Source organism: Galleria mellonella, unplaced genomic scaffold, assembly GCF_026898425.1.
Source record: "Galleria mellonella isolate WM207_F2 unplaced genomic scaffold, CSIRO_AGI_GalMel_v1 utg1650, whole genome shotgun sequence".
NCBI classification, from domain to species: domain Eukaryota; kingdom Metazoa; phylum Arthropoda; class Insecta; order Lepidoptera; family Pyralidae; genus Galleria; species Galleria mellonella.
The window spans coordinates 77,147-94,944 of record NW_026442010.1 but is presented as its reverse complement, the minus strand read 5'-3'; the positions used below and the strand labels follow the sequence as shown (position 1 = coordinate 94,944).

General features: G+C 38.2%; 2 protein-coding genes across 3 annotated transcripts; both read right to left on the bottom strand.

Moving 5' to 3' along the window:
* Positions 1-1,449: 1,449 nt before the first annotated feature.
* On the bottom strand, positions 1,450-3,923 carry LOC128200195 (uncharacterized). Its single transcript, XM_052892790.1, has one exon. It carries the CDS (start codon positions 3,331-3,333, stop codon positions 1,729-1,731), a length of 1,605 nt encoding a protein of 534 aa, XP_052748750.1. The 5' UTR covers positions 3,334-3,923; the 3' UTR covers positions 1,450-1,728.
* A 5,381-nt stretch (positions 3,924-9,304) lies between these two features.
* LOC113514437 (putative tRNA pseudouridine synthase Pus10) lies at positions 9,305-17,393 on the bottom strand. Of its 2 annotated transcripts, XM_026898528.3 has the most exons (11): positions 17,113-17,392; positions 15,768-16,129; positions 15,571-15,680; positions 15,156-15,295; positions 14,543-14,769; positions 14,352-14,465; positions 12,742-12,844; positions 11,825-11,931; positions 11,101-11,197; positions 9,857-10,043; positions 9,305-9,516 (listed from the first exon to the last, which is right to left on the bottom strand). In XM_026898528.3, exons 1-11 carry the CDS (start codon positions 17,233-17,235, stop codon positions 9,323-9,325), a joined length of 1,764 nt encoding a protein of 587 aa, XP_026754329.2. In that variant the 5' UTR covers positions 17,236-17,392; the 3' UTR covers positions 9,305-9,322. The 2 variants fall into 2 exon arrangements, with proteins under 2 accessions (XP_026754329.2, XP_052748747.1); XM_052892787.1 differs by lacking the exon at positions 14,352-14,465 and having other exon boundaries at positions 17,113-17,393.
* Between the last annotated feature and the right edge of the window lie 405 nt (positions 17,394-17,798).

Genomic DNA, 17,798 nt, shown 5'->3' with positions numbered 1-17,798 from the left:
TTACTTCGTACGCATGGATAAAAAAAGAAGAAAACTAATGATATAGATCACTTTTAAGTGGCATAACAAGATGACAAGACAAAGACAAAACACCAGTTTTTTAAGTTAAATCTTTAGAAACAATTATGAAAAGCACTTTTTATTTGGTATAGTATTTTTTGCGTGATTCCAGAACAAAGATGCATATAAATAGACAGATAATAATTCTAAAGTTATATATTTTCTTCTATTGATAAAATACTGGGAAAAAGGATTGTTTAGTAATGGAGATTATCAATCTCTAGCAATATACTCTATGTGGTCATTCTGCACTCGGTTCTTCCTGAAAACTATCGTGGTTGATTTATTGTTGAATTTGTCATGATGAACCAACTGATCTGCTTCATTCCCATCTATCATCACTGAGTGGTGTCCCACCAGCGTACACCGACAGCGCAGACGGGGTTACCGTTCCATTAAAGCTGGAGAATAAACAATTTTCTATTTTGCATATAGACTAAATTATTTAGTTACATAATACCATGATGGCGGTGATGTACATAGGTACAACGTAACGTAACTACCTACCCAGTTCCTATTAATTTAGATTATTATCAACATCATACAAAAACCATTACCAAATGGTTTATTGCGTTCCTATAATATCAAAATATAATTACTTAAATACAATGGATTATTTATAGTTTTAATATAAAATATTATGCGATCATGATATCACTTGTAAGTATTAATTTGTATTTGCAACTATTAACAAAAGATTTTATTAGTTTGAGCGTAAAAAAAGTTAAAGTTGCGATAGACAGATGGTAATGAATGTTCCAAATTTTACTATAAAAAGTTTACAAGCTTTTCCTAGTTTATCTAAAGTAAGATATACCTACTCGTATAAAATATTATATGTACAGAAACTGTACAAATAAATTACTGTAGGCGTATAATAATCAACTACTACTTACCTTCTCAAACCACACAGTGTGGTGAGGGATCCTGTTTTTAATTGGGACCATGAAATTAAACGAAAACAAGTAAATTTTTAATGTTGTATGCAAACTAAGATGAAAAAGGTATTCTGGTTGATTTGAGAATAATCGATGTTTACCTATAATACAATGTATAGATTTTGGTTTCAGGGACATCCAAACGAGTTCTATTATGATATAGACATGGATGAGGACTACAAGGAGGAGAACGACACAGCAATGGAGGGGCACGTGCTCGAGGATGACGACGTCCTTGTGGTGAGCAATCCCGTGGAAGCGCGGCTGCCCAGCGCGCAAATCAGCGTTCGATTACTCAGGTACATTTTAATCTCCATGTACATTTAAACTCAATTTACACAAATACTGAATGTAGGATTGCACAAAATCAAGTAATACTTCAGCATTGTGATGATTACCGCAATATTGCTGCGGCAAAAAATATATTGTGACGATGTCGTAAGGGTAATATGATTTGTCTCGTCGTGGACACAATGAAATTTATTTTAGAATAAACTCTGGTTGATAAAAATGCGTTTTATTAGAGATAAATGTTAACAATAATGTTCTGAATGGTGTTACAACTATCCAAGTGAAAAACAAGATGGCACCGTGCCGTAAATACAACAGTGGACGGTAGGACAATAATAAAAAAGGAAACGCCTGCTCGAACAGGCCGAGCACGCAATTACGAAATTGTCATTAACATAAACTCCCCCGTTGAAGACTCGCTCTTCAATCGTCTCCATCGTTAATAGTCTTCATCAGCAAGAAGAGGGCAGAGGCGAACAAGAGGTCGCCGGTAACATCCTGTCTTTGTATTTACATCTGCGACACGAGAGATTCCATCAGGTCCTGGATATAATTTTGTTACTCGACCAGTACGCCAGCATAACGGAGGAAGAGTATCTTCACGCAGCAAGACCAAATCTCCAATCTTTACTTTGGCTGTATCAAGTTTCCATTTGGTCCGTACTTGTAATTCAGAGATGTATTCTTGTTGCCATCTTCGCCAAAAATGCTGTCTTATTTGCTCAAGACGTGCATGGCGACGCAAGCAACTTTCCTTATAGTCTTCTAGACAAGGGGATGGCAAAGCATTCAGCGGTTTTCCAATCAGAAAGTGCCCTGGGGAAAGGAATAGGAAGTCGTCTGGGGAAGAGGATAAGGGACACAATGGACGACTATTCAATATAGATTCCACTTGTGCAAAAAGAGTCGAAAGTTCCTCGAAGGTTAAATGAGAATTGCCCATTACACGACGTATAAGGTGTTTGGAAGATTTGATTCCTGCTTCCCAAATACCACCAAAATGAGGAGCGTAAGAAGGAGTAAAAATAAATTTAATGCCTTCCTGAACTGCAAACTCAGATAATTTTTCATTATTAGTCTTTAGAAAACCATTAAGTTCTTTAGCGGCTCCAACAAAATTACGACCGTTATCGGAAAATATTTCCGCTGGCTTGCCGCGACGACATATAAACCGACGTAAGGTCATAATAAAAGCATCCTTAGTGAGGTCGCTTACAGCCTCCAAATGAACGCATTTGTACCGTAGACATACAAATAAACATAAATAAGACTTAGATAATTTAGCTCCTCGTCCCTTTCGATTTAATGTAATAAAGGGTCCAGCCATGTCAATACCAACAGATGTAAAAGGAAAATCTGGCGTAATTCTTTGTGAGGGTAGATCACCCATTTTTGGCAATAACGTCTTTCCTAAAACTCGTCGGCAACGTACACATTTACGTACAGTTGCTCGTGCTAATAACCTACCCTTAATGGGCCAAACAGTTTGTCTGACTGTGGCTAGAAGCAGTTGTGGGCCAGCGTGCATGTTGCGAATGTGCTCTGCTCTAAATATCAATTTGCATAAATAATGAGACGAATCTAATAAAACTGGATGTCTTTTATTATATGGATAGGTTGAAGCGTCTATACGCCCACCCACTCGTATTAAGTTATCGTTATCAAGAAACGGTGACAATGATAATATTTTTGATTTCGTATTCAAAAATTTTTCATTTGATAACGCTTTAAGTTCAATGGGAAAACTTTCTTGTTGGGATATAGTGCATAAAAAGTTAAAAGATTTGTTCAACTCTTCAACAGTTAATGGGCCTGATATTTTGATATTGGGGTTTTTTATATTGTATATAAAGCGATTGACATAAGCGACCGATCTTTGCAGTCTATTAAGATTTGAAAACCGTTCCATTTCTATTATTGATTTGTTTACAATGACGGACGTAGCAACCACTTTAAGCTCAGGTAAATTATTAAAATTATCATGTTTTAAAACTGGCCATTCGTCTTCTTTCTTTTGCAGAAATTTGGGCCCTTCCCACCACATGTCTGTATGACACAGCTGATCGGCACTTACACCACGTGAAATTAAATCGGCAGGATTCTCTGCAGTGGGAACATAACGCCAGGAAGACGACTGCGTGTTTTCTTGGATTTCACCTATTCTATTGGCTTTAAAATAGTTTTTTGAGGAAGCTCTTCTAGTTCCCAGAATTTAGTAAGAAGGGCGTCAACATTTGATTCTTTAGATAAAGGTGCATTGACAATTATATTATTACAATGAATATCATTATTTTTACATGTATTTATGGGACCGCCGATCAGCCAGCCAAATACAGAATTACGAAGTTTTGGTTTGTTTGGACCTAAGGAAGTCTGCTCAGATAGTATAATGTCCCAAAAGAGGTCAGCACCTATCAACATATCGATAGGACCTGGTTGGTCAAATGTTGGGTCCGCTAACATAATCTGTTTGGGTAAATTTAAATTTACACAAAATTGTGGTAAACTTCCTGTAAGTCTATCAAGAACGAAGCAATTTAATTTAAATTTACTTTTATTATTTAGAGATTGTATTTGTACCATAGAACTTTCAGTTATATTATTGGTAGCATTATGGCCAATGCCAATAACATTCATGGAAATAGGAGTGGAAGTTAGTGATAATTTTTCATGTAGTTTTTTTGTAATAAATGATGATTGACTGCCTGAATCCAATAAGGCACGCACTTTGGTTGCCTCTTTGGTTATTGGATTCAAAACTTCAATTAGAGCAGTCGATAAAAGAACTTGTCGATTAACTTCTTTAGAGAAATTAACCATTGAATTTTCTTCACGTATTTGCGCATTATTGACTTTTGTATTGTCAATTGAATGCAATAAAGTATTGTGAGGTTTTTTGCATTGCTTACAGGGACCCATGCGACATTCATTAACAGGGTGACCTTGCCGTAAACAATTAGGACATAATTTATATTTAGAAACTTCAATTAACTTATCTTTAATGGATTTAGACTTAAAAATTGGACAGTCATAAATTTTGTGATTCTGATTACAAATAATACATAGCCATACTTTATTTTGACTAGTAGTAGCAAATGACTTTTTATTGATTGCGTGTTTATTATTATTATGCTTATAAGTTGATGAATTACCTGATAATAAATTATTAGTGTCAGATCTATTGCGACGCATAGATTCGAGAACAAATGCTCGATCAATTAAAAATTTCTTGAATTGTTCTAAATTTGGTAATTCATCTATAATATTACGTTGCTCTTCCCACTTCAGAAGTGTACGATTATCAAGCTTAGATGTAATAATAAAAATAATAATGGTATCCCAATGGTCTGTTGGTTGACCTAAGCTAGAGAGAGCACGTAGATTTTTGGTTATGTGGTCAACTAAATAGCGCAAAGAATCTTCAGTTTCGCGAGTGGCTTGTTGGACATTAAATAAAGATTTTAAATGGTGATTTATGAGTAGACGCTTGTTGTTATAACGATCATAAAGTAATTGCCATGCACTGTTATAGTTAGACGATGACACTTCAATATTAGAAATAACACGAGCAGCATCACCTTCTAGATATGAAATTAAGTAGTGAAATTTTTGTATTGGTGGGATGTGCTCATTATTATGAATTAAGCTAGTATATGTGTCTCTGAACTCAAGCCAACGAAAAACCGATCCGTTGTACCTTTCAATATTGATTTGAGGTAATTTAACACGACACTCATTATGATCGAGACTGCATTGAGCTTCTTGAAAAAGAGATTCGCGTCGTGTCTTATCATGTTCTACACTTTTTATTTGATTTTGCTCGTCGACAACATTTTTTGCTGTAGCTAAACATGATATGAACTCATGCTCAATGCGTTCACGCTCATCAATTTCAGATTCTAAATGTTCATTATTTACCAATTCTATTTGAGTTTGCAATTCATCATATCTAGCTGAGAGGCTTTCAAATTTAGTGATTTTTAATGATAACTCGGTTATTTCAATATTCGTCAGTTTAGGCTGTCTTGTAATCTTATCTAAATAATTCTTAAATTTAGTAATTTGTCCTTTAATAGAACTGCGTTTAATACTTAGATCTTTATAATCAGTATTTTTGTACACACTTGTAGATGAAGCTCGTGGATCAGTCATTTTGTTTATTAAAAATTAGTTAAATAAATTTAGTTAATATTCTACGCAATTATATACCTGAGACAAAGGGTTAAATTAAGTTTTTACAATGTATATGTTGGTACAAAAATATATTTATATAAATTACATGTAGGTAGACTCCATGCAATTTACATAAAAACAGAAAATGCTATTGATTATTATTTTAGTTAATTTTCTATTATTAATATATGTGTAATATAATAAACCCAAAGCAGTGTGTAAAAAAATAATAATAAAATAACAAACTACGTAATATATTAACCTTATTACTATCCTAATGCTTCTGATAACTCCGTAAAGGACTTATCGTGAAGATAGGAAACTTACAAATGAATTACAAGAAGCCTTCACTGATTGCAAATTGAATTTGTTAAATGTTAGAAAAAAGTTATAAATATAATAAATGGGTAAGCTCACGCTCCTCGTCAGGCGATATCCAGGTGCAGGCAGATGGCTGTGATGATAACAGCAATAGCAATATAATCAGCTGTCGAACAGCAATAGATACAGGCAGCAACCTGAAAATAGTCGGCAACGGGTCTTAATTGGAGTAAAGTGATGACGTTCGTTTCGTTATCATAACTATAATGTTTTTAATGTGTATAATACAAGTATATACACTCGTTATTTTAAATAAATAAAAGTAAAATAAATGAAAAACTAATCTGTTTAAGGGTGGGTAGGAGTTGACATTAATATAATGTGTATGTACATTAACTTGAAAAAACCTTCCCTTTTTCTCATCAATATAACGATTGATTGAATTATGATAATTTATAATAGTTCAAAATAAATGAAAAACAATATACATACAATACGACTCAGATTCTAGTAAAAAGGAGTATATTTTTATTCTAATATTTTTATCGTAGGTAGATTTTTGCACAAGCAGAACAATACTGAAATTTAATATAATTTATGTACTTTAGGTTTTATAAATATAAGAAATTATTAGTTAGGAATATTTAGGACACTTATCTGAATAAATATGTTGCGAGGTGATGCTTTTGATTCGTCACTGCTCAGCGATATATAGTAGTTTCGTACTACGAGTTTTTGTACTTTTGCTTCTTGAATATCACGAGGTCTGCTACTGATTAACAATGGGGATAGCACGTACACGACAATTATATTGTTCTTGTTGATGACCAGGTGGATATAATCGTCGACTTGCTTCTTCCAATGATGAATTTCGGTAGATATATAATTCCAGACCGTATATTTTGATGCGGTCCTGTCACGGTCGCCAATTTATGTCTCGTCGTGGACACAATGAAATTTATTTTAGAATAAACTCTGGTTGATAAAAATGCGTTTTATTAGAGATAAATGTTAACAATAATGTTCTGAATGGTGTTACAACTATCCAAGTGAAAAACAAGATGGCACCGTGCCGTAAATACAACAGTGGACGGTAGGACAATAATAAAAAAGGAAACGCCTGCTCGAACAGGCCGAGCACGCAATTACGAAATTGTCATTAACATGATTTATTATTATTGGATATCATTAATCATCGATGTTGCTTGGTTAATGTTTCTATCCATAACGTAGACGAAGTCTAGCCAGATGCAGTTTATTATTTCTTACATTATTGTTCTCATATCCGGCTCAATGGACCAAAATACTGGCTCCTCAAAATTACGATAGTCAAATACGAAATCAAATTGAGTGTAAAGTTGCAGTTTCATTGAAAAAAAAAATGTATACAATATTTAAATTTTAAATAAAGCCTAGTAAAATATAGATATATTATCTATTGCAAAAATATTTCCAAAGAGGGTTGACGTCATACAGGCGGCCGGTCGTAAAACTAAAAGCCAAATCTTTTTGTAATATGGATAAAACCATATTACGCCGACTCCAAATAATAATTGGGACAAGTGTAGGAAAATGTGGTTGATCTACTGCAAACATATGTTTTCTGGTAATAATAATAATAATAAAGGCAAATATATAAACAATAATTCTTTATTCAAATAAACTTAAGTACAAGTATTTTTGAAGTACCTAATTTTCTTTATAGTTCTACCGCTGTACAATGTATATTGACTTGCCTTGTTACTTACATTTGTTGTTTTTAATTAGGGATATTTTAGAAGCTAGAGCGGAGGCAGGCAAGATTATGCCACCTGCTATCAAAACTCCAGTGTAAGTAATTTTTAATATGGTTTATTTTTATTAAAATAAAAAGGTGACGATATAGTCATTGTATGTAAATTACTTGTTCTGTGGAATACGGTCAAGCATGTTGTGCATAATATTAAATTAACGAAACGCCTCAATCACTTCTCTATTATTCCGCCTGGGATTAGATGTACAGTTATCACAATTTTTTTCTAACGAGTAAATTTTTTCACTATGCCATTACTTGAAGTATTTTTTTTATACCTTCTACTAATTTGCCGATGTTTATTGTGGTGTTTTATTGTATTTAATAATTAATCTCATTTCCAGTCCGTGGGTGGACTATCAGCGGTGACGGAACAACGAACCCTGGAGACGGAGCTGATATATGAATTAAAAAATACGGACAAAACTTAGACGTAGATTCCTTCTGCAAAAACTTGTTGAGAACATATTGGCAAACTTATTGCATCGTCTTATATATATCTTTATAATTGTTGAGCTAACAGTACCTAATAAAGTCAATTAGTAATATTTATGAATGTCCTGTAGGTACGAATAATGGAAGCGACGTGACCATCGGTGCAGGCGAGGGCGCCACCAGTGGCGACGGAAACAATACTGGGGCCGGGGAGGTCGGGGTAGGCAAGGACGAGGCTACACCCGGACCAACAAAATAATAAGCGTTTACTTATCGTATGGATGTTCAAAAAAATGATTCAATCATATTATTCCTAGAGTGTAATATTGTGTAAATAAATAAAATTGTAAATTCACGTTTACAAGTATAGTACATTACTGCAACGGCCAGCAACTGAGGCATTGATAGACGAACGTGCAAATGTGGGCCGAGGCGTAGCCGAGGCATACATACGTGAGTCCATCAATGCCTAGTTGTTGCCAAGGCTTGTATAGTACTTTTCTCAAACAATGCGCGGAAATCAAAAACACAATTTTACTTTTTAAGTTCAATGATGATTAACGAACAATAATAATTTTTCACGCGCCATAATGCTCCTTTGTTTTTTCAATTCACAATAAACAGCTTTCTATTTGCAAGCCAGTTCGTAATTTAAATAAAATCTTTTATTAATTACCTCCTTGGTAGCCATGTTTCGAAGTAAGAGGTCATTCCATTTTTAATTTACAGGACAGATATGAGTTTACATAGTAATTTATCTGGCCGCAAAACACGACAGATATGGATTTTCATACAACTTTTGCCGGCCGCTGCCCGCATGTATCTGGCCAGTACGGCAATTTTGATTTATCTCTAAGAAGATTGTCAAAATAATGCTCACATTTCCAAGCATCTTTGAGAAAAAAAAAATATTATACTACTATATTTCACTTGAACTGTTTAATTATCATTGTATATTTTCATGTTTCTGGTGCGATAAAGAGTTAAATAAATAAAGTCAGAGGGCCTACCATGAAATGTTTTCTGTAATTTCGGGCCCGAACGAAATACAGATATGATGTTTAAATTACATAATACATACAGTTTAAAGATGTTAAAAATGTTAAAATGTCATTCCTTTGGATTTTTATGGTACGATTTATGACGAACGAAATGTTAAGCTTCATAGCCAGGCCGATTTTCGTATGAGCAAATACACAAAATTCCTTTCATGGTAGACCCCCAGATTTATTCGAATTATTACTGAAAGTAGGTGTTTCGACTGGAGGAGTGGAGAAATAAAACGAGCGCCAGGTGCAGACAGGCGGTATATTTAGCGGGGCGCGGGATGTGCGCGGCGCGGCCAGTCGAGGTGCACGCGCGCGACGTCGAGCGCGAGGATGTCGACGCGCGCGCGCAGCGCCGCCTGCAGCGCGGGCGCCGTGCGCGCCAGCTCGCCGTGCACCCACTCCTTCACGTACGTGCCCGCCGACGTGCGCACGCGCAGCGCCAGCAGCGCCGGCTGCCCTGCGCGCACGCGCAACCACACGGTTACCGAACCGCATCGCTTCACCCACTACCCTCGTAAACCACTATAGATTTTTTTAATGGGTAAAAATAAAGTGGTAATCCCGCCTACGCTATCGCTATACACCGGCGGGGCACCAGTGAAAAATAATAGATGAGGATGAAAGCAGGTCAGTTGGCCCATAGTGACGAATTCGTATAGCATTAATCAAGATGGTTTCCAGGGAGAACCGCATGGAGGTCGACCTGGTAGGGTATATACCTACTATATGCTAGCAATGGAGCTGTTAGATCTCCACTACTAACAATTCTTTCCCCCCCGGCCCGGCGTGGCACCGACCTGGCACGGCGGCGGCGGACAGCTGCAGGATGTGGCGCGTGCGCGCGAGCAGCGGGCGGCGGTGCAGCACGCGGATGGGCGTGCGCTGCACGAGCTGCACGCGCACGCCCGGCTCGCTCGTGTTGCTGTACGAGTTGATGTTCGCGATGTCCTGCTCCGTCACCGTCACCGGCTCTGTCGGACTCTTCTGCAATCATATTATGTCGATCATTGAATATTTGACGCAGAGAATGGTGCTGCAATGGTGCTCGGTCTATAGGCCTATGTCCAGCAGTAACTGAACTAATGACAGATTGAGAATCATCATTTTTACATATCAGCAAGCCAATAGGGTAACGCAATATTTGCATCCATATCAGAGTTAAACTTATAAAGTTATTTGTTTGAAAATTAAACTGTAAATCAAATGAACAATATAAATTACAATTTAACTGCAAACTGCTTGTTTGAAATTGAGAATACTCTTACTAGAGTCTCTGATTGAGAACGATGAAACTTAGTCCAATTTATCTAAAACACAAGTTTGTGCGTCACCGCTACAACCGACATCTCCAGCAGTGAACAGTCCCGAGATCTTCTCGAATATAGGGTTAAGCTAACTCCAAAAAACTCGGGGTAGTCAATAGAGCGAAACAGTATTTCACCCCGAAACAAAGACTATTGTTGTATAAGTCGCAAGTCCGGCCCCTCATGGAGTACTGCTCTCATGTGTGGACCGGGCACCTGGATACCAACTTGCTCCTCTTGACTAGGTTCAAAGACGAGGTATGACAATTGTCCCAATCCCAAGTTCACGTACGGTATCGAGCCCTTGAATCTAAGGCGAGACTTTGCCTCCCTTTGTGTGTTCTACCGCTTATATAACGGATTATGTTTTGGCGCATTGTGACATCGACAGCCACCTTTTATCATCGGACCACTCGCCATCGATCCTAAATGGTCGCATACAGTGCGGTTTTAGAGGAGTTTTCTCTCGTGAACGCTCAGGCTGTAGAATGAGCTTTCTGCTCAGGTTTTAGAGACAATAGTATAGTGTTCTTCAAAAAAGGTATAAAAAGGGTTTTGATGGTCGGCAACACGCACGTCACGCCCCTAGTGTTGCAGGCATCAATGGGCTATAGTGACCATCAGATAGGCTGTTTGTTTGCTTGCCACCTTAGTGCCAAGTATATGTAATCTATCAGTCCATGATCTGTATCAATACTGTGACGTCCGTGGTGCTGATGATTCAATAGGATACTCACGTCGTGTTCATGTTCTGAATGCGACAGTTTGATGCAGAGTGCTTCGTACGTCTTGCATTTCGTCTCTTCACCTTTTTTCAGTTCTGCAAGCTCCTCTCTGAAATATAAATAATGAAAAACTTGTAAAGCATATTGTAGACCGTTTTCTGGACAGTCAGCTTGTCACAATATGAGATGTTTTTTTTTTAAATGGATGATAATGGCCGCCTGCGCTAACGGTATACGCTGGCAGGGCACTACTTGCCCTCATAATTAACAATCCTCTGACAGTATGAGTAACTGTTTGTCAGTAATAGGGTCTAATAGCCCCATTGTTAGCAATATACCCTAACAGGTCGGCCTCCACGCAGTTCCCCCTAGAAACCGTGGTTAATGTTTGTTGAATTTACCACGATGGGCCAACTTGACTTGTTTCATCTTCACCACATCGGTGTCCTACCAGTGTATACCAATAGCGCAGGTGGGATTGCCATTCCATTTTCACCCAAATCCTATCCAAATCCCCGTAAGGATCTAATTAAAGAGCATATCTTTTTTATTTTCTCTAAATATGTACCAAAGGGAGACTTTGAACAAGATATCTGCTTGTGTGTCTCTGTACCATTCGTGTTTCTGCCATGAAGAAGTTGTTTACACTTTCCGTCAGGCAGGCCGTCAGCTTGTTTGCCATCTTAGATTGTATAAAAAATAATGTTCTTATAGCAAGAGCAGTGAGATTACAGACCTGGTGACGTACATCATCTCGCGGACGACCACCTTCCCGCCAGCGGAGATGTCCTCACACACCCGCTTCAACTCGGCCTCGGTCAGCTCCCGCCGAGGGTCCGTCACCTGTATTCACTATTGTTGCTGAGACAAGTACCTTATCAGTACCATTTAGTTTTAAACTAAACACATGTAGCTTGTATTTGTCTTTTAATAGTTAAGGTTTCTCATGAAAATACTTCCAGTAATTTTTACATTGGAACAAGGAATTAATAATTTTGTAAACAGAAATACATAGTCTCTGGCAACAGGCCGATGATTTCTTGTCAGCCGAAACAAATAAGTCATAGACTCAATATACAATAACTTGTCTATCTACATGAGTCACGGGAAATTAATGAACTTATTGTGTTTTGTCGTTTCCAATCATTCTTTCGACTTTAACCGAGTCTTCTTTAGGGGGTGTTCTGCCATTTACGTCACAGCATTTTTTTTATACAACTTACAATGGCAAACATCTGACGGCCCACCTGATGGAAAGTGGTAACCATCGCCTATAGACATGAGCAGTACCGTGGACATAACAGAGTATACTGTTTCGCCCATGATACCCTCCATGCGTTGCCATTCCTGAGGACTCAGGTGTTTTTCCTCTGTACCCTGTAAATTCATGCCATATACGCTCTTTAAACCAAAACATAGCCATGCAAACACAACTGCTTTACGGTTGAAACACGAATGGGACGGAGGTACCCAAGCAAACGACTTTTGTACAAAGTCTCCCTCTAGCATGGTGACATGATTACTGCTGCGGCCCGTGAGTTCGTTCAAATACAATGTGTTCATTAATTTCCCGTGATTTATGTAGACAGACATCAAATACAATATGAATATAAATTTAAAAAATAATAAGCAATAAGTTTTTCATCGTGTCACCTCAACAGCGAAGGGTCTGCCGTCACCCAGGCACCTGACGTCCACATCTTCGCGTCCTGCTGACATGAACTTCAACCGGTGTTCGCATTCCTCTGGTGTAAGTCTAATGGGAAACATCAGAAAATGATTGTGTTCTCCATCATACTCGTGAACGGCGGCTACTTGGCATATGTCTATTTTAAATAACTGTTAACAGCAATTGCTGTATGTTATAAGTCGTTCAGGCTATTACCGTCACACTATTGGGCACGTAGTCGTGACCTGTTACTTCATCCGTCTGACTGGGATGAAAATATTCATTTCCATGTCATATAGTATGCCAAATTGAGTGACGGAAAGATGAAAGTAGAAGCAGGTCAGATAGCCTATCGTGACGAATTCCAAAGAATTAATTACTTTCATATAATACTAGCGACCCGCCCCGGCTTCGTACGGGTGCAATACTGATACTAAATAAACAGCTACCTACCTACTACAGAATGTTCTTATAAACAAAATTTACAGCTTTTTTGTCATTAGACAATACAAACATAATAAAGTGCTATAGGGCGAAGTGCGGCCTTCGACGCGCTACTTATAGGCACGCGCCGTCGGCCGAGCCGGTACCGCCACACCGCTATGTCCCTGCATTTTAAATTTGTAATATCTTCGAAAATATTCATTTAAATTACATGCTGTAAAGGGCCATATTGATGTATATTAAATGGACAATGTATTTAAGGTTGTTATTTACTTAATTGGATAAAAATTAATACTGTATTGCTTAAAATCACTTCATAAATAAGCCATTTTTCTCGTAAAATGTAAAGGATAAAAAATGGTTAATGTGGGTTATTCTTAAGACTTTTTTATTGACCTTTTTAAGGTGTACAATACTATAAGTACATTATTTTGATTTATCTCGTGGGGTTCTGCAAGCGTTTGCAATGTAAGCGCAAAAAAAATGTGTTTATTTACGACATCACATTAGAAACCTCTAGATTTATCAGTGTTACTCTACAATATTATGCATGTATTATACATATAAACTCTCTGATTACTCTGTTAAAAACCCGCTTCAAAATCCGTTGGGTAGTTTTAAAGATTTATGCATACATAGGGACGGATAGACAGCGACAGCGATTTTGTTTTATACTATGTGTACTATGTAGTGATTAGGCTAGTAAGGATTACCGGTGAAATGTTCTTTGCTTCCCCAGTGGCCTTCTATCACATCCGTGGAATAAAAAGGAGGAGCGTTACAGTGAATTATTGCTTCACATAAGTACCTTTGATGTATTTTTTATACCACTGAGGTGGCAAACAAGCATACGGCCCACCTGTAAGCGGTTACCGTAGTTTATAGACGCCTTCAAATTTCTTTACGCACGCGTTACCGACCCTGAGGAAATCAGAACTGTATTTAAAATAATTCACTAGGGCGGCCTGGCTCCTTGAAAAAGGTACATTATTTACTCTCAGACATGTCTTTGTGCTCAGTTAAAAGTTACGCTCGCAGTCTGGGGTAGGCATCAGAGAATTCTGCCTTCCCCTCCGTCCCCCTACATACGCTCATGTCATACATATACGACCCTGGTAAACGGTCCTCAGCAGGAGAGCAGAGTACTGACCCGTACGCGGCTGCGATGGGCGCAAATATGATCTCCTGGACCGAGGACTCCATCATTCGGACGCCGTTCAATATCCAGGGCGTCTGCGGAAGCTCGCGCGACAGCTTGATGTACCTGCAATCAAAACTGACTTCGATACTAGGAAAAAGGGAGCGGCTCACCCCGCTCGCTACACCACGACGGAGCCGTACCTGCCGGCCAGGTGCAGCGGCGCGTGCGCGGCGTGCACGGCGGCACAGCGCGCATGCGCGGCGGGCTCGGGCGGCGCGGGCCAGCCGGCCGCGCGCAGCGCCGCCGCCGCCGCGCCCGCCAGCGCCTGCTCCGCCGCCCGCCGCGTGAACTCCACCGCGAACCGCTTCCTCTGCTGGCTGCGCGACTCGAACAGCGACGGCGACAGCGCCTTCAGAATCTCCAGCTCCTGTTCGGTGAGTCAAATGTAACGCACGGTTCGGGACTGTTAGCTAATGCCACTACTGAACAATAGGAAATAAACGAACAGGGGAGACGACAGCCCGAGAGATACTTGTGGGTGCATCGAAGAGTAATAGGAAAGAAGGATTCAGACTGCAAAAACAAAATTAAAATGGTCTTCTACATTCCGATAAGCTTACACACGTTTAATTTGTAAAGTATGATGAAGATTATTGGGTACTGTGATATGAGATTTTCATGTTTGGAGATTCAGCAATGGGCTGTCTTTAAGAGTGTTCAAAAATTGGCTAGGACTGCTCGCCACCAGACAGACCATATGCCAAATTGTCACCCTCGTGCAAACGAGACGAGGGGGTCGCGAGCGAGGCGGACCTGCATCTCGTGCGGGTACTCCATGTTGACGGTGACGAGTAGCGGCGACACGGCGCCCGAGTGCAGGCTGCGGCCCACGTGCGCCGCCGCCTGCGCGCCGTACGACCACTTCCACGCTTCCTTCAGTGGCGTCAGTGTATCTGTTGGTGTCATCACACATGGAATAAAACTATTGACAACTTCTTCATTGTACTGAGAATAGTAAACAAGGTTGACTTTCTATCTACTGGAAAATATGACTAATTGATATGCTACTCACGTGGCTCCTCGTATATTTTTGAGAGTAATATATTATATGTCTTGTGTCAGTGGCAGCACTGGTGTTCTCGTCATCACACAAGAACATGACAATGCACATATCGCTGCTTAATAGCAGAAAAAGGTAATTAGCGTTAGTACCTACCACCATACTTACTGGGATCATACTCAGGATAGGCCTCGCGGACGAGAAGTGTGACAGCACGCTCGCGGAGCAGGGTGGCGATGGGAGCAGACAGGGCACACGCAAATGTAGGACACTCGTAACTGGAATCCATCACATTGGAGAAAATAAAGTATAAATAGAAACTTATTGATATGATTTGTTATTATTAGGTCTTGTTAAATTTTAACCTTTTCTTATGCAGCATTTCTTTCAGCATCAGATTAGTGTCGGGCCATGTGTCTTCCTGCAGAATGCCAAGGCAACTGACGCAGTGATGGAGTTTCCGTCTCTTTGTGGGTGGTAATATGCCATTTTTGTATTCCATATTGTCATTATGGATATTGTCACTATCTACATCGCCTGTGGCATTGTCCTGTATACCTTCAATATCCTTGTCGGAGTCATTATCAGTGTGCACAGAAGCACTACATGTGTTATCTGATTTTGTAACAGCATCTGTTACTATGACATTATCCTTACCACTTGTTGTATTTTCATTTGATTGTATGTCTTCTTGTGATTTTATATTTGATGTGGGTTCATCTTGGAACTGTAAAACATTAATTTCATTCATTCCTAAAGGCCTTAACATGAAAAAAAGTAAAAAAAAAATACAAGTTATGAACTTTAAAATTTTACACTATTCACAGAGGCCTCGATTTGACTTGTGTAGTACTTACACAGCAGAGAACTAAAAGAATAAATGTATTTTAATTAATTGGATTGAACTAATTCTTCATATACATATTAATATTATAAGATAGAATGGGTTTAGAATGGGCTACCTCTTCCATTCTTGTGGGTGTTGTAAGAGGTGACAAAGTAAACTCAATGGTTGAGGGCTGAGCAGCAGCATCTCTTTTAAAACATCACCAAAACCTAACTGTGGTAGCCGATCCGCTTGCCAAGCACAGCAAATGCTGTCAAAATCTTTCAATAGGGGGAGGAATATGTTCAGCAATAGATAGTTAACGGCTGATTTGATGGTGCACAAGTAGTAATCTCAATAGTAGACAAAAATAAATAGAAGAGGATAAAAGATATTGGTCAGTGTATACACATTTATCACTATCTACTACTTTGGAGTATTTTTTTTTTGATGGGTTAAAATGGTATGGTAACCCGGCCTGCGCTAATGGTATACGCTGGCGGAGCACCAGTGAAGGATGATAGGTGAGAATGAGAACAGAGCAGTTAGCCCATCATGATGAATTCATTAAGAATTAACCATGATAGTTTCCAGGGAAAACCGCGAGGAGGTCGACCTGGTTGGGTATATTGCTAGCAATGGGATTCTCAATCTCCATCACTAACAGTCCCTTTCCCCCCACTTTGGAGTATTACACTGAATGTCTAGGTGCGAACATAATACGACTCCTATTATAATAGGTTATGTTTCACAGTATAATAAAAGTATGCTATATTAAAAAAAAAAGTCAATACATCAGCACGGTGACATCAACAGTTTTCCTCCAAAACGATACTTTACATCTTCGAGTATTAAGAAATATTTAAAACGAAACGATGGCTTACTCTAGCAACATACTCGTTGGAATTTTCATACGCGTTTGGAATTTTCACTCCTAAATATCGAAGGCAACAACGATCACAACATCCTAGGTCTTTGCAAAACTTAAATATAGTTTTCTGATTCATATTTTTTAAAATATTTGTACCAAAAGTTTTAAAAATGTGGACTCAATATTAAGAAATCAATTGTTGTTTACATTTTCCGTCCAGTAAATTTGTTATTCAATTTGTAACCGATTATAGTAAGCATTAGAGTTACTTTTTACTAAAAACAAATTAATCTGATAGAGTGAGACAGATAATAAGAATAGATATGACATGACAGATGAAAGTAATACCACTAAACGTTTCGTTTTACATCCAATTTAGAGTTTAAACAATAAATCGATAGAAACTAGATCTTTAATAATGAACTTGGATTTTATATTAGCATCTCTTTTGATTTATTTAAATAATTCATATTACTACTACTATAGAATTTACTTCTAAGTATTTCATAATGTAACTTCTGAAGTATTCGTCTAAAATATGTATGCATGCTTAGAAATACTTCTATTAGTTACTTGCCATATAAAAATAATTAATAGGCAATCAGCTGATTTCAAGTGAATATTTCTTTCATTTCATCAAATAATTTTAGAGTATGTCAGCAAACTCTTTCTTTAATATTAATATAATTAGGTATTATT

What these genes read in the sequence shown, in the direction of transcription:
- LOC113514437 (XM_026898528.3), bottom strand. Translation starts at nt 17,235, where the DNA reads ATGAATCAGAAAACTATATTTAAGTTTTGCAAAGACCTAGGATGTTGT. An exon ending in CCCATCGCAGCCGCGTACGG is followed by an intron (nt 12,845 to 14,351) that starts GTCAGTACTCTG and finishes GTTTCCCATTAG; the next exon opens with ACTTACACCAGAGGAATGCG. An exon ending in GTCCGCCGCCGCCGTGCCAG is followed by an intron (nt 9,517 to 9,856) that starts GTCGGTGCCACG and finishes GCGTGCGCGCAG; the next exon opens with GGCAGCCGGCGCTGCTGGCG.
- LOC128200195 (XM_052892790.1), bottom strand. Translation starts at nt 3,333, where the DNA reads ATGTGGTGGGAAGGGCCCAAATTTCTGCAAAAGAAAGAAGACGAATGG.